At 40.0% G+C, this 23569-nt stretch overlaps 1 protein-coding gene across 1 annotated transcript; it reads right to left on the bottom strand.

The window, feature by feature from the left end:
- Nucleotides 1–15114: 15114 nt before the first annotated feature.
- Nucleotides 15115–21632, bottom strand: LOC100216861 (uncharacterized). Its single transcript, NM_001143252.1, has 4 exons — nucleotides 21455–21632; nucleotides 20945–21198; nucleotides 19659–20826; nucleotides 15115–15549 (listed from the first exon to the last, which is right to left on the bottom strand). Exons 2-4 carry the CDS (start codon nucleotides 21170–21172, stop codon nucleotides 15536–15538), a joined length of 1410 nt encoding a protein of 469 aa, NP_001136724.1. The 5' UTR covers nucleotides 21173–21198; nucleotides 21455–21632; the 3' UTR covers nucleotides 15115–15535.
- Between the last annotated feature and the right edge of the window lie 1937 nt (nucleotides 21633–23569).

The following is a 23569-nucleotide window of genomic DNA, read 5'->3' on the forward strand; positions in this document are numbered from 1 at the left end:
TTGTGATAGAGATAGCAACACTTAGACAAAACCTAGTTTGCACATTCTAGTTTGATTATTTGCATAGGTTTTCCTCTAGGGATTTATTTGTGGCCTAGTTTAGAGAAAGTTTTAGAAGTCATAATTCACCCCCCTTCTTAGGCGTCACATGTTTCCTTCATCGTCCACATTCCTTTCACCATAGTCTCTTGGTCGCTAAAAGTCTATAAATTTAATAACTTATGGTCGCTATAGAGGCTCGTTTGTGACTAATGGTGGGTCGCTATAGAGACAGGTTAAACAATGGATACATAGCGGCACATTGACTTGCGTGTTGCAATAAGTTAGGTGACAACATATTGTTATTAAAAAAAATATAGAGGAGTAGAAAAATAATTTAAAATAATTTAAATATCATTAAAATAAAAAATATTGATGGGATTCAACTAATAACAATAGAAAAAAAATAATAACAAAATGTAGAAGATCAAAAAAATTAAAGCATTAGCAAGATTCAAACTTGTATGCTATAGGTTCGAAATTTGGTGCGCTAGCCAACCAGATAGAATTCAATTTTCGTGTACTATTGTGAATGTTACTCTACTTATTTAATTGCAAAAGTCCATTAATTCAACAAAACCCTAGTTTCACCGAACCGTACGCAGTCGTCATCGCATGCAGCTCGACGCCTTCGCTTCCCTGTGGTTCCAACCATCGATGCCAACATGATCACACGTGCTACTTATCTCGCCTATGCCAACCATTGACTCCTACCTCAACGCAGAGTCGCCTGTGCTCCTCCAAATGCTCGACTGCAGCCTCCTCCCGCTCCCATTCTTTAGAAAATTTGCATGGTAAGTTATTTCCTTTTAACAGTGCTTGTATGTTTATTTCATGTTTTGGTTTTGTATGTACATGACTATAGAATGCAACTGTGTTTTTTGTGCTTATATGATCTTAAATTCGAGTTGAAAAGTTGTTTCATATCCTACATAAAGAGTATGGATAAATCATGAATCACAAGTGAGGCTAGGTACAAAGCAACTTTTCATAGCAACTCTTATGTTTTTATATTGATATGTAACATAGGAATTGTATGTAGGGAGACAAAGGATTATAAACAAGGGGTGAACGGTTTCCTAGCTTTTACATTTACACATTCAGCAATACGGAACAAGATATTTCCTTGTAGGAAGTGTGTTAACTAATTTTGGAGAGAGACCAGTGAAGTGCGAGAACACTTGATATGTGATGGTTTTCTAAAAGGGTACACAACATGAACCTTACATGGAGAAGCTTTGTTCTCCTTTGTGAATCATGGTAACAATGATGATGAGTTTAGTGAGCATCCTAGCGAAGATGATGCAATATCTGAGTTGTTAAAGGATTTAGCTTGTGGTTTAGATGATGGAGGGCATGAGCGGATTTACATGGGCCAAAGGGGGTCATGTCCCCCTCAATTTAAATATTTCTTATACCTAATGTTCATTTACGGTTAAGTATAGAAAAAATAAAGTTGTGGATGGACTAAACTAGTTCTGTCCTGAGCCTCTTAGTCAGATCAATCCAGTCCTCTCGACTCTTGTCCTTCTCCATCACATGACCCCGCTCCCTTCCTAGTGCACCGCCCTTTGAGGAGATCGACATTCGACAAGGTACATATAGTTTCAATTTGGTCAGCAAGAACTTAGCGGTATGTTTGCCTATTTTGTTCATATAATTTTCTTGTTTGAATTTGAAAGTCGCCTAGAGGGGGGTGAATAGGCGAAACCTGAAAATTAAAACTTTATCCACCAACTACATCCCTTGATTAGTGGTTAGAACAAGATATACAATTATCGGAGTATAAAAACTAAGTCCTTGTTTGTAAAGAGTATTGCTTTCAAATAATGCGGAATTGATAAAACAATACAACTAATAGTTCTATGAGAATAAAGCAAGGGGGCTTAGATAAGAAGAGCAATGACACAAGTTCTTTCTTGCGATGTGTTGCTTCACTATATGAGAATTTAACTTAAAGCAACACCAAATAGTATTAGCAAAGAATAGTGCAAGAAAACTTAGAAAGGGAAAGAACAAACAAATCACAAGCAATAAGCACACGAGACACGGGTGATTTGTTTTACCGAGGTTTGGCCCTCGAAGACCTAGTCCCCGTTGAGGAGTCCAATAAGGACGGGTCTCTTTCAACCCTTTACCTCTCTCCACCGATCACCAAAGACCGGCGAGCTCTTCTTCTTCTCAAGGATCACTTAAGACCCCGCAAGGATCACCACACTCTTTGGTGTCTCTTGCTAGCTTTACAAGCCTCCAAAACTTTGGAGGAAGTTCAATGGGAGTCAAAACTCCACGCGCAAATGAACACAAAGATGTAGCACACACTATCTCTCAATGAATCTCACAAGGCACTAGTGCTAAACTCAAATGAGTAGCCCTCTCTTGCTTGCTCTCCCTTTTGTGGCACTTGTGTTGGTTGTAGTGGTCTAAATCTTGTGTATAGGATGGATCAATGAATAGAGGTGGTTGGGAGGGCTTGAATATGTCAACTATATGACTTGGAATGTTGCTTGGGCTCCCACACTTGAAGTGGCCGGTTGGGGTGGTATTTATAGCCACCAACCAAATTGTAGCCGTTGGAGAAGGCAGCTGGCGAAGGGCGCACCGGACAGTCTGGTGCGCCACCAGACAGTTTCTGGTGCGCTGCCACGTCACTAGTCGTTAGGGTCTGGAGCTGGTCGACCGTTGGAGGCTTTGTCCTCATGTGGCACCGGACAGTCCGGTGCGACACCGGACAGTCCGGTGCCCCTCTGACCAACTGCTCTGACTTCTGCCGCGTTCACTGTTTCATATTGTTCCCTGTCAGAGTCGACCGTTGTGCGCAAATAGTCGTTGCTCCGCTGGTGCACCGGACAGTCCGGTGAATTATAGTGGAGCTGCACCTGGGAAACCCGAAGTTGAGGAGTTTGAGCTGATTCATCCTGGTGCACCGGACAGTCCGGTGCGCCAGACCATGGCACACTTTGGTTTCCTTTTTGCTCCTTTCTTTTGAACCCTAACTTGTTCTTTTGATTGGTTTGTGTTGAACCTTTGGCACCTGTAGAATGTATGATCTAGAGCAAACTAGTTAGTCCAATTATTTGTGTTGGGCAATTCAACCACCAAAATCATTTTAGGAAAAGGTGTAAGCCTATTTCCCTTTCAATCTCCCCCTTTTTGGTGATTGATGCCAACACAAACCAAAGTAAATAGATAATTGCAGAATTGAACTAGTTTGCATAATGTAAGTGCAAAGGTTACTTGGAATTAAACCAATATACATTTTATAAGATATGCATGGATGCTTTCTTTATATTTAACATTTTGGACCACGCTTGCACCACTTGTTTTGTTTTTGCAAACTCTTTTGGAAATTCTTTTCAAAGTCTTTTTGCAAATAGTCAAAGATAAATGAATAAGATTTTGAGAAGCATTTTTAAGATTTGAAATTTTCTCCCCCTGTTTCAAATGCTTTTCCTTTGACTAAACAAAACTCCCCCTCAATGAAATTCTCCTCTTAGTGTTCAAGAGGGTTTTAGATATTAATTTTGAAAGGGGTTATACCAATTTGAAAATTCTATAAAAAATAAGATACCAAATGAAAACAACTTTCTTTTAATACAAATTTGAAAGACTTCATTTTTGAAATTGGTGGTGTGGTGGTGTGGTGCGGTCCTTTTTTGCTTTGGGCAATACTTTCTCCCCCTTTGGCATGAATCACCAAAAATGGATACTTGTGAGTGAAATATAAGCCCTTTTACTTTCTCTCCCCCTTTGGCAAATAATATATGAGTGAAGATTATACCAAATTGGAGAGCTATACGGAATACCGGCAAAGAGTGGATGATACCGATGGAGTTAAGTGGAAGCGTCGTCTTTGCCAAATACTCCAATTCCCTTTCAATTCTATGACTAAGCATGAGAATACACTTGAAAACATATTAGTCATAGACATAAAAGAGACAGGATCAAAGGATATATCAAGTTAAGCATGATCATAGTTCTATACAATATAGATTGCTCCCCCTAAATATGTGCATGGAGAGGAACACATATTTTGGCCTTAAATGCCAAGTGCACATAGTTAGGTTAATGAGGTCACATCTATATCATAGAGAATGTGTAGTGCATTGTGTCATAGTATAAGTGTAATGCTCATGACAGTTTATGCACTAATGAAAGCATGTTATAGACAACTTAAGCATTTTCCCTTAAGGATTTCAAAGAGGCTTAAGGACCATCCACCTTTGAAACAAAGGGAGCTTATCCTCGTTACAAGGTTAAGCTTTAAGCTCTTTGACAATAAAATCACTTCACCCAGTTTTAACAAAGATGCATAAATTCAGGAATGAAATATTTGAGAAGTTAAACTAGACATGAAGCAGGGCTAATGCATGGACATGCTTTCTCTTCCTTTTATACAAGATATGCAAAGAATGTATAGAGAAGGAAGATTTAGGTACAAGTTTAAATGAAAGGAAGTGGTTTTACTCTTTTGTACCTTCACATAGAGACGCTCTCTTCATTGTGCATTGTCCTTAGTATTAGATGCTAAAGACCTATACTCAAGACAATATATGGAAATATTTTGCACAAGATAGAGTTCTACAACTAGTGATCCTTTTCTAAGACATTGTCAGCATATATCAACTAGATCACAAATTTCATAAATATATCATGAATTCTCCTTTTAACTTAGTGCATATCAAGAGAGATATTGATTGAACTTATATGAGGCACTAAGAGACATAAGTGTTAATTGAAGTTATTCAATGATCAAACAAACAACAGATGCGATCAAAAGAACAACATAGGCATTAGATCATCAATCAAGCTTAAAACGGGAGAATCCAGTAAATATGCTACTTTTAACAATGAAAGCTACAATCCTTGATAAAGGCGACATTATTTTACCAAGATGGATTGATATGTAGTAGCATACTTCATGAGAAACTTTACTCTCATACTTGAGACTATATGAGATTACTAAGATAAAGTGTTAGTCTCAATATAGTCAAGATATAGAAATAGGCTCCCCCTAAAGATATGCATCAAGAAATTGAATGAATTGGATAGATGCACTCACTTTTAAAGACAAATAGGGAGAAGCATTACTTATCTTGATCAGGGCTTATAAAATTTGCGATAAACAATTTATGCCTAGTATTCTCACAATGAAAAAGATTTAGAATGCTCACAACCACACCATTGATGTTTTGAAGATCTCATTATCCAAGTAGGTGTTGTTGCTCTTGATGTCTTCCTTTTTCATTTGAGTGTCCTCCCCTTATAGTTGACTCTTTTTCCTTCCAAACTTATTGAAAATACTCAAGAGAAATGTTAATAGCACAAGGGAGTATATGATGTAGAATGATTTCTCTTAGATAAGAAATATAAACAATTCATCATTCACAAGTCACACAGACATGAAGTAAAATCCTTAACATTAGTGCATATTATCAGAAAAGAGGAATAAATATCTTGATTAATCAGAGAAATTTTACTTCTTCATATTGAATTTATTATCATAGCTTAAAAGCATATCAATATGAGAACATATATAGCAAAGGCATGAATTAGATTCTAATGGACAGGTGTATTTATGAGATTGAGATGTAATGCACATCTAGCCGACTTAAGTTCAATAAAGAATCTATTCTTCATAGGAGATAATTTAGAGTAAATAACTATTGATGGGAACTATTTTTGATTAAGAAGATGAGTTCTCATACCTTTGCTTCTACCTTTCTTCCTTGGGTGAAGAGTAATCTTTTAGGCTTGCGGCTTGCACTTACTCTCTTGTAGATTTTCATAAGTAAGCTCAAGAGATATGTCATTAGTAACACAAGCACTAGTTTCCCTTTGCGTAATCATTTTGATAAGGAATGGAAAATAGATTACTAAAGCATGGAAACTTTATAATATGAACTAGGTTATTCCATGATGTATGCTTAATTTTGCTTACAAAACAAGCATAGATAATTCTTTAAGATTATGGGAATAAATCTAATTCATAACATGGAGAGCGATAAATATAGAGGAATCTTATCCAATTTAAGCAGGAGGCAAAAACAACATAAATCATTGGATTGACTTTTCTTTTCATGTTAGATTACGCATCTCCAAAGAGAAACTTATTCTCTACATGTGAGACTACTTAGGTTATTTAGACAAAAACATTAGTCTCACGATTTCTAGATATAAATAGAGATTCCCTTTATAAGTGTCCTAAGGAATTGAATTCCTTACGTGACACCTTGTTCTTTTAAGAACATGGAATATCTCTCTATATCTAGAACATGGCAATAATAGGATGATTAGTGAAAAGCATGCCATGAGATTCTTACAACAATTTAAAGCATGTAGATTGCCATGGTATAGAAATGATGAATATACAATCTACCATATGAGAGGAATTTCTTCAAAGAATGGTGACATAATTTAAAAACATTTGAAGTGCTTTTTTTTATGTGACTGCACAAGACACATAAGAAATGATAATTTAAGATACTTGCACTTAAAAGCATAATTGTTACCATCCTTTGGCTTTCCTTCATGTTGTAGGCCTTGACTTATCGGCATAGGATTAATTCTTTATTTCCTACAACATCGATATCTTCCCCGAGATTATATGAGTTTTAGATATAATAATTCGAAATAACTTTGGGTCAACCTTGGATATAGATTATTGAAGATTGATAGCTTGAGTTAATAAAAATTGAGTTGACTCTCTCAAGCACCCTAAAGCTTCATACCATCTCTTTTTCCTGCAAAGCTTGTCAAGCATATTTTGGTACCCATCGCTTGATGGGTCCATCAAGGTTAGTCAACAAAGATTTAGGAACCCAAAAGTCCTTTGTGTTAGCACTTGGTAAACTCATTACCTTTCTAGCACAAGTTGCAATTTTGGGTTGCCTAGTTACATGTGAAATAATTGATAAGCTAGAAGTGGGGTTGTTACTAATGGGACAATCTTTGCATTGATGTCCCTTCTTTCGGCATATGTAGCAAAGGCGATCTTCAATTCTTGAAGATTTCTTCTTTCCTTGTTTTTTGCTTGCTACATGATTAGTTAATATTTTCTTTTCTAACTTTATGCCTTTTTGTTTCAAATAGGGACAAGATTTAATTAAGTGTCCCTTCTTTGAGCATTTAAAACAAAGTTTATCATCCTTGTTAGTAATCAAGTCATTTTTAATATAGGGGCATGACCTAATCAAGTGTCCCTTTTTAAAGCATTCACTATAATTCTTACTTTTCTTAGTATGAAGTGTGACTTGATTATTACCTTGGATGTTACCTTGCATGGAGGCATGGTTGAGGCTTTTGTCAGAGGCATTGATTTTCTTCTTTTGTTCCTTCCTCTTGACAATCCTCAAGTCCTTGACATTTTCTTCAAGGGATTTAGTGCATGCCACGGTTGTTCCCGTCTCAAGCTTCTTCACCATGTGATCACGGTTATCTTGAGAAGGTTGAGCAATGCACTTCCCTTTTAGTTGTGTCAAGCTCATTTTTAGCCTCTCATTTTCTTCTTTGAGATTTTGATATGTATCATCTTGTGTTCCTGCAAATCCTAGCTCAAAGGAAGTTTTGCTTGTCGACGGACAACAAGCATTAGCACATGGTAATGCAGTTTCAATTTGAATACATGTGCATGAGTGAGGTTGTTGGGATTTTAAGTTTTCTATCACAACCTCATGAGCGATATTTAATATGATATGATCATTTATAAGATTTTCATGAGAACATAGAAGCATATCATATTTTTCTTGAAAAGCTAGATTTTCAACTTTTAGCTTTTCTACTTGGTCCTTAAGCAAGGCATTCCTATTTACTAATTGAGCGATACAATGTAAAGTGTTATCTTGCTCAATTGAAATAGTTTCATACCTTTGGACCAAATCAACATGAGAGCACTTTAGCTCCTTATGTTCTTTAGTCAACTCGTCAAAGTATAGCATTTTTATGGAGAGAACATTTTCTAGCCTTTGACGAGCTTCGCTTTGCTCTCTCGCTCTTTCTAGAAGTTTGAGCACAACCGCCTTATCTTCTTGGCTTAGGCGAGCGTACAGTTGCATGAAGCTCCTTTCTTCCTCCTCATCCTCATTTGTGCTTCCGCTATCATTTTCATTAGCCACACAACATATGTGGGAATCGAAATGGAAAGACAAACCTTTTGGAGAGGTGGATTCATCGTTTGGTCTCCATTGGTCATTTTCTTCTTCTTCCTTGCAAGGGTTAGTATCACAGAGACCAAAGGAAATAGAAGCACAAAATGAACTATCATGTTTGGACTCATCAAATTTGCTTTTAATTCTAGTCCAAATATCATGCACATCACAAATAGGTTTATCATATTTTATTACGAAGGCATGACAATCTTCTTTGCTAAGGGATTTACTTAAGATGTCATAAGCTAGATAGTTTAAGCGTATACATCTAAGATGTTCCTCGGAAGCATTTTCCCTAGTATAGTTAGAAGGAATGATACTCTTGTCTATCATTTGTTCTAATTGTGGATCTATGGTTCTAAAAGCATTTATCACCCTAGTAGACCATGAATCATAATTAGAACAGTCGGGAAGTAATATCTCAAGAGTTACCTCATTGTTTTCCTTTGGAGGTGTCTTCTTGTTCTTTTGGGACCTTCTACGAGCCATCACTTCGAGTTGTTAGACTCAACATGAAGTGCCTAGCTCTGATACCAATTGAAAGTCACCTAGAGGGGGGTGAATAGGCGAAACCTGAAAATTAAAACTTTATCCACCAACTAGATCCCTTGATTGGTGGTTAGAACAAGATATACAATTATCGGAGTATAAAAACTAAGTCCTTGCTTGTAAAGAGTATTGCTTTCAAATAATGCGGAATTGATAAAACAATACAACTAATAGGTCTATGAGAATAAAGCAAGGGGGCTTAGATAAGAAGAGCAATGACACAAGTTCTTTCTTGCGATGTGTTGCTTCACTATATGAGAATTTAACTTAAAGCAATACCAAATAGTATTAGCAAAGAATAGTGCAAGAAAACTTAGAAAGGGAAAGAACAAACAAATCACAAGCAATAAGCACACGAGACACGGGTGATTTGTTTTACCGAGGTTCGGCCCTCGAAGGCCTAGTCCCCGTTGAGGAGTCCAATAAGGACAGGTCTCTTTCAACCCTTTCCCTCTCTCCACCAATCACCAAAGACTGGCGAGCTCTTCTTCTTCTCAAGGATCACTTAAGACCCCGCAAGGATCACCACACTCTTTGGTGTCTCTTGCTAGCTTTACAAGCCTCCAAAACTTTGGAGGAAGTTCAATGGGAGTCAAAACTCCACGCACAAATGAACACAAAGATGTAGCACACACTATCTCTCAATGAATCTCACAAGGCACTAGTGCTAAACTCAAATGAGTAGCCCTCTCTTGCTTGCTCTCCCTTTTGTGGCACTTGTGTTGGTTGTAGTGGTCTAAATCTTGTGTATAGGATGGATCAATGAATAGAGGTGGTTGGGAGGGCTTGAATATGTCAACTATATGACTTGGAATGTTGCTTGGGCTCCCACACTTGAAGTGGCCGGTTGGGGTGGTATTTATAGCCACCAACCAAATTGTAGCCGTTGGAGAAGGCAGCTGGCGAAGGGCGCACCGGACAGTCCGGTGCGCTGCGACATCACTAGTCGTTAGGGTCTGGAGCTGGTCGACCGTTGGAGGCTTTGTCCTCATGTGGCACCGGACAGTCCGATGCCCCTCTGACCAACTGCTCTGACTTCTGCCGCGTTCACTGTTCTGTATTGTTCCCTGTCAGAGTCGACCGTTGCGCGCAAATAGTCGTTGCTCCGCTGGTGCACCGGACAGTCCGATTGGACATCGGACAGTCCGGTGGCACACCGGACAGTTCGATGAATTATAGCGGAGCTGCACCTGGGAAACCCGAAGCTGAGGAGTTTGAGCTGATTCATCTTGGTGCATCGGACACTGTCCGGTGTGCCAGACCAGGGCACACTTCGGTTTCCTTTTTGCTCCTTTCTTTTGAACTCTAACTTGTTCTTTTAATTGGTTTATGTTGAACCTTTGGCACCTGTAGAATGTATGATCTAGAGCAAACTAGTTAGTCCAATTATTTGTGTTGGGCAATTCAACCACCAAAATCATTTTAGGAAAAGGTGTAAGCTTATTTCCCTTTCAGAACTTGTATCGTATATTGATATATATGAACTTAATTGTTATGTACCACTAGTTTTTTACAGACTTGCTTGATTTTGCCATAAGGTCTTCTTGCCCCCCCCCCCCCCCGGTGAATTCTAGTCCTGTGTTCGCCACTAATGGAGGGAATATGGAGGATGACAGGTCTTTTGAGCAACCTAATGAAGATAGAGTAGCCATCTGTAAGCTACTAGAAGACAATAGTAAAGAAGTATATCTGGGTTGCAAAAACTACTCAAAGCTATGTTTCTTAGTTTGTTTGCTTCATATCAAACTTCTTGGAGGATGGACGAATAGAAGTTTTGATTTGTTGGTAGATATGTCGATAGATTTACTTGTTGATGCACTACCTAAGGGTTCAGCACTTCCTAGAAACTTTCATGAAGCAAAGAAAGTGGTCCAATCTATAGGAGTCGGGTACACTACAATTCATGCATGTGAAAATGATTGCATTTTATTTTGGAAGGAGCATAAAAAATCTAATTCATGCTCTATGTAGTGTGTCACAATGGAAATCAGAAAAGAAGTATAGATGGGAAACATGAGTACAAAGTTCCTAGGAAGTTTCTTTGCTATTTCTCTATTAAGAAAAGACTCCAAAGATTGTTTGTTTCTTCTAAATTGCAAGTCTCACAAGGTGGCATGATGAACACAGAGTAAAATATGGTTTGCTTAGGCATAGTGCTGATTTACCTTTGTGGAAAGATATTAAACAAAATTATCCAGAATTTCCTATGGATAGTCATAATATCCGCCTAGCATTTGCTACATACGGTTTCGATCCATATAGGACAATTAATGTTAGTTACAGTATTTGTCCTGGCATATTAATTCCACTTACCTTTCCACCTTCAACGTGTATGAAGGATTCAAATTTCATCTTGTCAGTCTTATTTCCTAGCCAATCTTCTGTCGGTAGTGATATGGACGTATATTTTTAGCATATTGCCTATGATATACTTGATATGTTTGTTAATGGTGTGAAGACCTATGATGCTTCAAAGGGTGAATACTTTTAGTTGTGTGCGGCAATAATGTGGACCATCATCGATTTCCCTAGTCTATGCAGTGTATCTGGATTTGTCACCTCTGGTTAAGCAGCGTGTCCTGATTGCCACTCCTTGATTTGTTCTCTTAGACTTGGAAAAGGTAGCAAGTCTTACTATATGGGACATCATAGGTTCTTGCATCCATACCACTCATTTTGGTTTGATGTTGATTCATTTGGTGAAAATGAGTTAAGGCTAGCACCTACCCCTCTTTCAAGAGAGGAAATTTTGGATTGCACAAAAAATCTAAAAACAATTTATGGCAAGAACCCATCACATAAGACGATAAGGAATCAGAAACGCAAGGATGGGAAACCATTAGTCTTTCTGAAAAAGGAGACCTATTTGGTTCACTCTTCCATATTGGAACGACTTGCAAATTCGATATAATTTTGATGCCATGCACATAAAGAAGAATGTGTGTGAAAATATAATTAATACTTTGTTGGACATTGCTGGAAAATTTAAAGATAATCGGAAGGCTCATTTGAATCTTCAAGCTTTAGGTATTACAAGCGACCTTCACCCTATTGAACTAGAAGCCAATCAATTTTATTTGCATCTTACACCCTACTCGGTGAGCCCTACTAAGAAGAAATTGTTTTGTCAAGTATTAAAAGGGGTCAAGTTTCCTTATGGCCATGCAGCTGATATATGGCATAATGTTATTGTTTCTGGGAAAAAAAGATAGTTAATCTTAATAGTCATGGCAACCACATTCTTCTACAAGACTTACTGTCACTTGCTATCTGGAGAGTTCTCCGTCAAGAAGCTAGTGATGTTTTGATTCGTTTAAGCACCTTCTTTAGAAAATTGTGTTATCCAAATCTTTCACATGCATGCATTTGCTTGTAGAAAATGCTGAAGACAAGTGTTCCAACAATTAAACCTCCAAACTTGCGAATAAGGATAGAAAGAAAAAATGCTCAACCTTATGAGGAGCAAGTGCTTGCTAATTTGTAGACAGTGGGAGATTTTCTCACCGACAATGTTGATAATTCAGCATCCTCGTATTTATATATCATGTATATTAGTTAGTACATGCAACTTCTTTTAATAGTTCTATTGATGTGTACTTTTCGTTTGCTTTAGTTGAAGGTACTGAGAATGATCCAAGCAATGGTACAATAAAGAGGAGGACTGAAGGGGGCATAACTAAGATGGAGGGAATATTCTCAAGGTCGCCTGAAATGCCAAAAAGTCAAAATATTACTCAATGATCGAGGCCAGCCTATTGGTAAAATTGCTAGACAACTTTTTAGTGCTATTGGGTGTCAAGTTAGAAAGAAATTATCTATTGCTAGTACAGACTGGAGGCTTGGTGATATAAACAAGAAGTGTTAGTTGTGGGAGGATATAAAGACATATTATGATGTAGATGATGATGCCTTAAACTAGGTGATGCGCACAGCTGGGAAGAAGTGGAAACAATTAAACGCATCCATAAAGCAACAATACTTCAATCCTGAATTGCCTCTAAAGAAAAATTTAGAATATCCTGATAAGAGAGTTAATGATGATGGTTGGAAATCTCTACACAACTATTGGATGTCTTCTGAATTTCAGGTAAGCTCTATAATTTAATTCTAAATCTAAAAAATGATGTAACAAATTTATATTTAATTCTATGTTTCGGATCGCCCAAAAAAGCTAAAATAAATCAACAAAAGCTAAAGTTGCATCATACAGCCGATAGTTTGAGCTATGCATGTTCAGAGTATGATCTGGTAATGTTCTTTCTATTTTACTAATTATATGCATGATTACATTATTTATTATTAATAGGGATGAAACTGGGTATCCAAATTGTTAGTACAAATTAAATATTTTAAAATAGATATGTATGGAATTTGATGCTATTCTTTTCTTATGTTATAAGGCACATTATTACGGATAAGAATAAATTTTTGCATAAATTTTTTTATACATTATTTGATCCTTACAACAAAAAAGGTGAAAACATATTTGTATCTATATACGAATTTTATATCTATCGTTTCAGAAGATATATGATAAATTTGAGGTTTACCTTTTACGAATCTTTATAAACTCAATGCTAACATTAAGGATATGAATTTGCATAGCATATTCTATATCCTATTTATTCACAATCAAAGAAAAAGGCCAAATAAGTATATTTTCATCCCTAATTACAAATAAAAAATGGTGTAGGCTATGAAACTAGGACGCCATCTATAAAGAGATGAAAACTTTATCCAAACCCGTAGAAGGAAAAATGGAGTTCCAACACAACAGGCAAAACCAATAATTGTAAGGCTTTGTTGTTAATTTATAATAGAATATGCATTTCCTATCTAAATAACCTTTTATGTTGTGAACCCATCTTTTTCTCTATAGGACTAACTTAATGAGGTTCTTGAAGTCTATCTAGAGTTAAAGGGAACAACTGCTATGCAAGCGGTCCTTCTTTGCAAGCGTGCAAGCAAACAATCTGATCCATTAGATTACGATCCAACCGTAGGTCACATTTAACACTTAAACCCTTCCACCACCAGCTCAATAATCTTTATAAAAAAACCCTAACAAACCATGGTAGTATATGTGGTTGGATCGTAATCTAATGGATCAGATGGTTTGCTTACACGCTTACAAAGAAGGACTGCTTGCATAGCAGTCGTTGCCAGAGTTAAAGGACTGGACAATTCAAGAGGATGATGCATTCTCTGTTGTTTGTGGAACAAAAGAGCCAAAAGGATGTGTCCATGTTATGGGTTTAGGACCTATTCAAGATATTGGCACTCCAAGATTGAAGTCTTATACGACAACAAGACTATAAATGGAGATTCCTGCTCGTACAAAGGTTCAAAGTGAGAAGGTTGCTCTAGAACAGCGTGTACTTGAGGTGCAGACTCAAATTAAGCAAAAGGCACAACAATACCAGGCAAGTGAAGAGCACATGTCATAGCACGACTCTATTTTTAAAACTAGTTACATTCATATTATAAAGTACAAGCTTCACACTGTAGTAGAAACTATAACCTAGAGTTATCTCAAACACCTCTTAGTATCAAATTTTACAGCAATGCATTGCTTTGGAGCAACAATAATAGCAACAATAATAATGTACAGCTGCGAAAATAACTGGATCCTAAAAAGTCACATAAGACATTGTTTTATTCGTTTGTACGATTAAAGGGAAATGACGAAAATTAAATCTCTTTTTATTCAATTTTAAATTTTTATTTAATTTTAAATAGAAAGAAATTTAACCACTCTAATTGTTATCAATCTATCCTTGACCGAAAGCCGAAAAGGCTGGTTTGATGACGAGTGAATTGAAAAGAGTCTAAAAAATAGATCTCTCTAATTCTACTATCACCAAACCAGACCTAAGAGCAACTCTAGTAGTTGTCTAAAAGACTTTCTAAATCAATAATTTAAATCAATAATTTAGGTAGTTAACATAAAAACTCCTCTCCAACAGTTCTGTAAATGATCTTTCTATATTTAGCAACTTCTCATCTAACCTTATTTCCTCTCTAAATCTAACCTTATTTCCTCTCTAAATTTGGCAACCATTTAGTAACTCCTTAAACAAAAATGTTAGTTGCATTATGTAGATAATTAAGGTAATTTATGACATTTGTGACTTATTTTTTTTAGATGTGGATAGATACAAAACAAAACTACAACATATATATAGAGAACTATTGGAGAACTCACATTTTTTTTACTCCCAAAATTATTTAGTAACTTCTTAAATCTGTGATTTAGAGAGCTAAAATTTATATAACTATTGGAGCTGCTCGACGAGAAAAACACTACACTGGCATACATAATTCACGAACAAACCAACAAAACCTCCAGAGTGCAAAACCGAACGGTTCAGAACGATATAAAACACAGGCTAATGTAGTAACAAATGGGCAAGATAATACAGCATCCCTTTGGTTGGTATACATGTTCATCCGTATACAGACTTCTTTTTCCAGCTTATGTTGGAAGAACCACGATCTCTAAAATATGCGCCGCAATAATCACCACTACACATCTCATTCAAAAACCAAAAGGAGCTAGCCACGCGCAGGAATCAAAACTAAAAACATGACTCAAAGAAAAGAAGCCCCTCAGAAAATGTTTCTGTATCCGCTTCCTCCTCCTCTAGCATGTTGGTGTTGTAAACCACACCGCTGGTCAGCTAGACAAAACTAACCTGACATATCACCCATTCACAGTTGCCATGCACGCACCTGGCTGCCTGACTGAATGGGTGCTTCATCTATCCCAAGTCATATATGAATGTGTAGTAATACTCCCACTATGAAGTGATACCTGCAAAAAAAAAACATCGTGTCACTGTGAGAGCTTAAAAGTTTGATTTCTGTCCCCAAACTATGTATGTAAAATAAATAGACAAACAATCACATATGTAGTTCGCTCTGGTACCAGAAAAAAGGTGCTGCATAGGAAAAGTTCGTGTTCAGAATGGACTACAGCTCATGTGTAAAAAGCAGGCCTTGCTTACAGCATAATGATATTTGTGCTGGCTAGATGCTTTATGCACAAAGGGTCTGTTTGGTTGGCGCCGCACCAGACCTGCCTGGCCCGTGCTCCCAGACGTTCGATTTCGATCGCTGGGGCTACGGTCGTCTGCCTGGCAGGCATAGCAAATGCCTGCGAGAGCGTGAACCAAACATACGCCCAGGTGGTGAGTGTTCAGAACAACCGCTCCCTAGTCCCCGTTCTCCTCGATCCGACTTCCTTCACCTACGCCCGCTGGCACGACCTCATCCTGCTCACGCTGCAGCACTACGCCCTTGGCAACCACGTCCTGACCGACACGGCGTCCCTCACTATCCCTTCCTAGCGGCAGATGGATATTGTGGTCCTCTATTGGATCCTCGAGACAGTCCCTATTGCGCTGCAGGACGTCGTTCGCGAGCGTGGTGGCAATGCCCGCCAGGCCTAGGTTGACTAAGGAGCAGCTCCTCAACAACAACGAGGCTCGTTCTCTCCACCTAGATATCGCCTTCCGGACATTCGTCCAGGGGAACCTCTTCGTCACCGAGTACTGTCGCCAGATGAAGGGCATGGCAGCCTCCCTTTGTAACCTTAGGAAGCCTGTCTCTGATCACCCTCCGGACTTGGATCACTCGATCGAACCCATTTCATTTCTTCCACAAGGTCTACAACGACCTCATCCTTGAAGAGCTCACCAAGGGGACGCCCTCCACGCCCCGACACCGCAACCACAACATACAACTCTAGGGTCCTAGCCTCGCGCATGACTTCCTCCACTCCTGCCTCGAGGGGCTCATTGCCGCACTCGTTTATCCCTCTGATGTTTGAATCCCCGCGCCCTCCTTCCCCGTCTGGACCAAGGGGTGCAGGGTTTAGTGGTGGTCGTTGTCGACGAAGGGGAGATCGTCGAGGTAGAGGTGTCTAGGGGAATGCTCTCTGGCCCTCTCTCTACAATTCGTGGATCGAACGCATCTCCATGTGACCCGGCATGTCCCCGGGTGGACCTTCCCCGCGCCCTACCTAGCCTCAACCAGCTCACCTAATGGTGCCTAGCGCGGGGTACCCCTCTTGGCCAACCCACCCTGAACACCACCAGGACCTCTGCCACTGCTCCTGCCTCTACCACCACACTCGGTTCTATCCTAGAACTCGTGGCCTGATGGTTGGGATCAACAGTCTTGCTAGCTTGTTTAGCACGATGACCCTGACCCCTCTTGCTGCCACAGAATGGGTTGCTGACTCTGGCGCCTTCTACCACACTACTCTGAATGCTAGTATACTCTATTCTTTCCACCCAACTTTACCATCTCACCCTTCTATTATTGTGGGCAATAGGAACATGCTCTTGATCACCTCTATAGGTGATTCAGTCCTTCCCATGTTCTTACCCCCCCCCCCTAATATCATTCAAAATATTTTATTTGTTCATCAGTTCACCACTAATAACCCTTGCTCTATTGGTTTGATCATTTTGGCTTGTTCATGAAGGATCTCGCGCCCGAAGCCTTCTCACCTGCTACGATAGCTCTAGGCCCCTATATACGTTGAGACTGCCTACGTCCAATCCTTCGCCTCCTACTTCCGCTACATCACCAACCTTTTGCTCGTCGAAGTCGCACACCATGACTACTACCACTACACACAACACTTGGTATCGTCGACTCGATCATCCTAGCCCTGACGTGTTGTCCAAGTTGTGTAGTTCAGTTATCTCTTGTACTAGGGGCACGTCTGAACATCTATGACATGCCTGTCAGCTAGGTCGTGATGTTCGGCTTCCTTTCCCTAGCTCCTCTCAGCACAACTTTGATATCATACTGTGATTTGTGGACCTATCCTATTCTCAGTGTTTCGAGAAGTATTACCTAGTGGTTCTTCATGATTGCTCTCATTATTCGTAGATTTTCCCCTGATACGCTTTCGACTCTCTTGCACTTCTTTACTTGGGTTTCCACTTAGCTTGGTCGCACCATTAAGGTCATCTAGTGCGACAACGACCAGGAGTTCGACAACTCTTCTCAGTCGTTCTTCTTCCATGGTCTACAACTCCAAATGTCTAGTCCATACACTTCCCAGAATGGCAAGGTTGAGCATCTGATTCGCACTACTAACAACATAGTGCGCTTCTTGCTCTTCTAGGCTTCCATTCCTGCTCGCTACTAGGCTGAGAGTCAAAGGGCGAGGGTCGACGGCTTGCATGGAGTCAAGAGGGCGAACTACGCACTGTCTCGTAGAGTCACGAAGGGCAGCCGATGACCGACGTGGGATCGGGCTAGGCAGCTGGTGCCTAGCGGCGGTGGACTAAAGGTGGGGCAGAGAGAGGCGACGACCAACGGCTAGAGAAGGCCAACAACCAGGTAGGGTTATAGTTGGCTCTTTAATACCATGTTGGAGAGGATAAAAATTGATATTGATTAATTAGATTGGAAGCTATAATATATAGTCATAAGCCTAGGGTATCAAACAAGTAATAGGCCTCATGAGCTAGAATCTAGGCCCATACATATAGATAGAGCTACTATACTGTAACATTGTGATATATTCAGTAACTAAGACATTTTCATTTCATTGCATACAAAATAATGAAAAGAAATGGAACAGATGTCCAGAAAGCAGCTTAGTGGTTGGTCTTGTGGGGCAGATAGAGCTTTGGTGTGGGGCAGTCGAGGGGAATTTTTAACCCCAAACTGAAATATGCTCCTGTGGGGAGTCAAAAGCAAAACCCAGAATATTCAAGCCACCTAACCAACTAGCTAGATGCACTTTCGCACTACGCTGCAGGATAAATAAGTAGCATTCTAAATGTAAGATGCACATGCCATGTTCATACAAGTACAAACCCATAAGGGCCCGTTTGTTTCGTTGGAATTGAATTCCATTTTAATAATTATAATTTAGACAAAACTAATTAAGTTCATATATTTATATATGTAATATATTTTAATATTATCCTAAATTATATGAGAGAGATAGTTATATATTATATTTATGTTATATCGAAGGAAGTAGAAGAGTGTGCTATAAGTTGTGCATCGGAAAAATAGTATGTAAATTTATAGAATCAATTTCCATCTCTCACCCTATGAATTTGAGATAGGCTAATATGATAACTTTGGAAAGTGGTGGAATGTCACATTCTAAAAGAAATAGCTTATTCCATTAGTAAGATTCCAATTCCTCAAAATGAAAGGAAACAAACGGGACCTAAGAGTTTTTTTATAGATGTGATAGTACATTGTCAAGTTCTTGAAGGCCATAGGAGTTAGGACATCCAAACTATATGATTTTCCATTTACTCCCCCAGGTTCTTTTACAAGGTGAACCAGCAAAATTTGGCAACCCCACTATACAAGGCATTGTTTCAATTATCACCCACATTAACTTGATCATACACGTAAACAAGGCACCGTTCCAGAGTTCCAACTCCAGTGCATCTGGAAAGGAGTTAAGGCGTTGCAGGCGACCTTCCATTTTTGCCACAAAGTGCACTGAGTGCAGTGTCGTCCTTATGCAAGAAGTTGGCCAGAATTAAATATACACCTTGGTATTCTAGCTTTTTCTACTCCACCTTTTGTAAAAGGGGCAGGAGGGAGTATTATGTTGTAGGATGACATCAGTTGGCCGACATGTAACATAACTTTAGCTTTAATTACCACAAACTAACCAATACGTCATGGTTCAAGACTTCAAGTAACCTGAATTTTATATGGAATTTAGGAGACCACAACAAAAGACAGTTCCATGAAAATTATGTTCGGAGTGAATAGATGCAATGCTTTCCTAAACCAAGAAAAGAAATCGTGCTTCCCATTCTTGCCCCCAACCATTGAGGGAACTAACACATTTAAGCATCATAGTTCCTTTTTTACAGAAACAAAAATCTGTGTAATACAAATAAAAATGGTGAAACGACAACTGACCTCTGCTTGGCTGATTGTTGCTAACAGAATAATTTCCCATGTAATTTGCTGATATGTCTGATTTCATATTCGGATCAACATTTCCAAGATCATGACTGAAAGAAGGCACGTCAACTTCAGATGAAGGGAACCTCCAGGATGTGCCACCATAAATAGAGCTGTTCCCATATGTATCTGGGTTGTTCACTTCATATGCATTGCCTGATGCAGAAAAAGGCTCACCAATTGTACCAGTTGAATTGCTCCTCCCATAGGAGCCAGAAGGTAAACTTAAGTTATTAACTCCAGCTCCACGGCTAAAGTTCCCTGACCCAAGGCTTGAAATGTTGCCCAACTGGGCCAACTCAGGGGCAATAGAAGGGAGACCCATATAATTGACGCCACCCCCATTTCCAAGGGCAGCAAAAGCACTCATGTTTGTAGGATTGATCGGGTAGTTTACACCTGCATTAAAATTCCTAGACATGGAACTCAACATCGATCCTGAGTCATAACCAAGATACCCAATAGAACTACTCAATCTATTCGAACTTCCATTGAAGTATGAACCCATTTGCCTCCCATTGGAGTTACTGATGAAACCAGAGTTTGCACCAAAAGTTCCACTCATCCCACCTTCAACGTTCATACCCATCCCATAACCTGGGCCAAAAGAAGAGAGCCCATTTCGTGCACCTGAAAGCTGGCCAAACCTTCCATCCACCCTCATGCCATAACCTCCTATAGGGTTCGGATTGTAACCCTGGTTGAAGTCATTCAAGAAGCTATGAACCCTGTTCATAGCATAGTTCTGCCCCACTCCTGCAGGTGAGCGTGCAACAGGTCCAGGAGACTGCTCCTTTGGAACAGCCTTCTTGACCTCAACCATTTTACCATTTAGCTCATGAAAGCTCTTGTGCAGGGCTTTGTCCACAGCATCTTCTGAATCATAGGTGATGAATCCAAAGCCCCTCGGTCTCTGTGTGTTGTGATCATACATCACAACCACATCAGTTATGACACCGAACTGCTCAAAATACCCCCTGAAGTCAGCCTCTGTAACATTTGAGGGCAGACCTCCAACAAAGATCTTTCTGGTACGGCCCGGCCCAGGTGACCCTATGCTGCTTGTGTTGCTCTTGCTCACAATACTGTGGTCATCCCTGGGAACAGCCTTCTTGGCCTCCACCTGTTCCAGATGGACAATTCAACTCACACAGTAAACAAAAAAACAGCAGCTTTACGACAGAATTCCAGTAAAAATGCACATTTGCTATACAAAAGAAGGAGCGCAATGGCAAAATTACCATTCGGCCGTCGATCATGTGTTTTTCGATGGTGACGCGCTCGGCGACCGTGGCGTCAGCGAAGACCACGAAACCGAACCCTCGAGCGCGGCCCGTGCTGCGGTCCCGCATGATGACGGCCTCAGTGACCTCACCGAAGCGGCCGAAGTACTCGCGGAGGCGGTCCTCGTCCGTCTCCCATGAGATGCCGCCGACGAAGAGCTTCCCGGAGTAGTCGGCGGTCTCCATCGCTCCCCTCCCCTCCTCTCCTCCCCCTGCAACCCACAAACGCACGTGTCATCAATAAACACTAGCCAGGAACGCCAAATGCGAACAAAGCGCCTGCTTATCCACAGCTCCCACCGTGCACATCGGCTGGATCCGAGCTGAGCGCAACGCAGCGATCGCAGAATTACGCGCGGGGTGGCGAGATCCGTACCAGATCCGACCGGCCCCCGCGCGATCCAGCAGACCGGCACCGACTGGTGAGGAGCCCCGAAGAAAAAGCATGAGGGGAAACGGGGCGCTTACCGGTCGGTTGGCGGCGGCGGCGAGGAGGGATCAGGGGGCTCGTCGGCGCTCTCCGGAGCTGCCCGCTAAGATCTCGAGGCGAGCATGGAGGGTGGGGCGGGGTGGGGAGGTTGCTTGGCGTGGAGAGGACAGGAGACGACGCCGAGGATGAAATCTGAATGGGAGGGCACACTGCTTGTGCTTGTGTGTTTAAATGGAAATAGAGCAAATGACTTTTAAGGTCCCGTTTTAAACGCTTGGAATTTCTTCACATAGTTTACTTTTAGGGCTAGGTTGAGAACTCGATAATCCCTCGGAAAAATTGAGTTTTCAAATTAGCCCTTACTCAGTTTTTTTCACATAGTTCTGTGTCACGTTTGAATCTACTAGAGATTAACTGCTAAGATTAGCTAAAGACATCCAAATAATACAACTACTATTAACTAATTTTTAACTAATTTTAGAGGGTATTTAAGTACACTAGAGCTAATAGTTAGTTAGCTAAAAAATTGGTAGTGTAATTAGCTAGCTAATGATTAACTAATTTAATAAAAATAGCTAATAATTGAACTATTAGTTATGGTGTTCGGATGTCTCTAACTAATTTTAATCACTAACTATTAGATTTAGTGCATTCAAACACCACTTAGTTGGAGACATTTAAGAGCATCTCCAACAATCTAAATGCCTACTACGGTGTAGTATGTTTGAAGCACTTGAAAAGTTGTCCTATAATTTTTAACCAAATTTTATGAAATGAGACATTGTTGTAGTATTTTTTCTGCGTAAAGCCTCATATTTCAATTTGAGGCATCAAATGCATGGTTGAAGATGCTATAAGCGCCTCCTTTTGGCACTTTAGATCCTGTTACCCCTTATCAAATTATCATAGTTTACTAGGTATGTGCCCGTGCGTTGCCACGAGGCGGGGGAGCGTGGGAAGCGACGCCTAGGCTGTAAATATAATTATTGTTTATTTCTAAACACTAAAGTACATATGGTCTGGTGGTTAACCCCAAATTTCTAAGAGCAGAGAATTATTTATTTCTAAACATTAAAGTACATATGGTCTGGTGGTTAACCCCAAATTTCTAGGAGCAGGGAGGTGTGGGTTCGAGTGCTCGCTTTGCACTTTTTTTGCGGGTGCTGGGCGTGGGGAGGGTGAAGCCATGGTAGACCCACATTAGATTCTTAATAGATTAGTATAGATATAGATTAAGAATATTTCTACTTTTTCCTAAAAAAGACTCCACATAAACTCAGATTTATTAATATTTTCAGTTTTGGTTTCATTTGTACGATAGAGTGTAATTACCATCGTTCGTCTCTTTATTAATAGTTGTAACACTCTGAATTTAGGGGTATAAAATTTCTTCTATAGTATTCACCAAATTAAGGTGTTATCTATCTTCTTCTCTCTCCCATTTCTTTTTCCCTCTCCTATAGTAGAAGAGTGGTTTATTTTAGTTGGAGGTGTAATCATTTTATAGTAAATAAAACCTAAGGAAATTATGAAATGTTGCATCATGTTGATCCTTACTTTGGTTGATGCATGTGTGTAGGGTGCATCTCTTTAAATTTAATTTGTGAAGTTCACTTGAGTTTGAATTAAAAAGATATAGGAAAACTACTATCCAGAAAATAAAAATAAAAAAATAAAAAGGGAAGAAGCCCAACTCCCCTTATCCTCTTTCTCCCCCTTCCTCTCGACCTTCAGGCCCATTAGGCCCGCATCGGCGCCGGCACCCCCGCTCAGCCGCTGAGCAGTGGGACCCGCCCGCCGGTGGCTTGTCCCGTGCGCGTCCGTGGCCCCGGGGTCGCTAACCAGCGGGTCCCGCGCGTCAGCGCGCCCCTCTCTCCATTTCAACGCACGTGGCGCCGGCCGGACCCACCTATCAGGTTCTCCTCCTCCACTGCAATTGCCGCCCCCGCTCGCTCCGCGCCCGCCATGCCCACGTTCGCGCGGACCGCCGCCATGATCGCGAGCCGGGGCATAAACCTCCCCCCATGTGTGACACCCCAGTGTCACCTAGGGTTTCTCTCAAATGCCAAACCAAGAACCATTATTTCATGTGAACCAAAGTAAGCATGAGCATCAAATTAACTTAAGTAATAAAGAATTCACCAAGTATATAC

The sequence above is a fragment of the Zea mays genome, chromosome 7, assembly GCF_902167145.1.
Source record: "Zea mays cultivar B73 chromosome 7, Zm-B73-REFERENCE-NAM-5.0, whole genome shotgun sequence".
NCBI classification, from domain to species: Eukaryota; Viridiplantae; Streptophyta; class Magnoliopsida; order Poales; family Poaceae; genus Zea; species Zea mays.

Coding starts and splice junctions, on each gene's coding strand:
- LOC100216861 (NM_001143252.1), bottom strand. CDS start 21,172: ATGGAGACCGCCGACTACTCCGGGAAGCTCTTCGTCGGCGGCATCTCA. Junction 20,827..20,944: donor ACATGATCGACGGCCGAATG/GTAATTTTGCCA, acceptor CATCTGGAACAG/GTGGAGGCCAAGAAGGCTGT.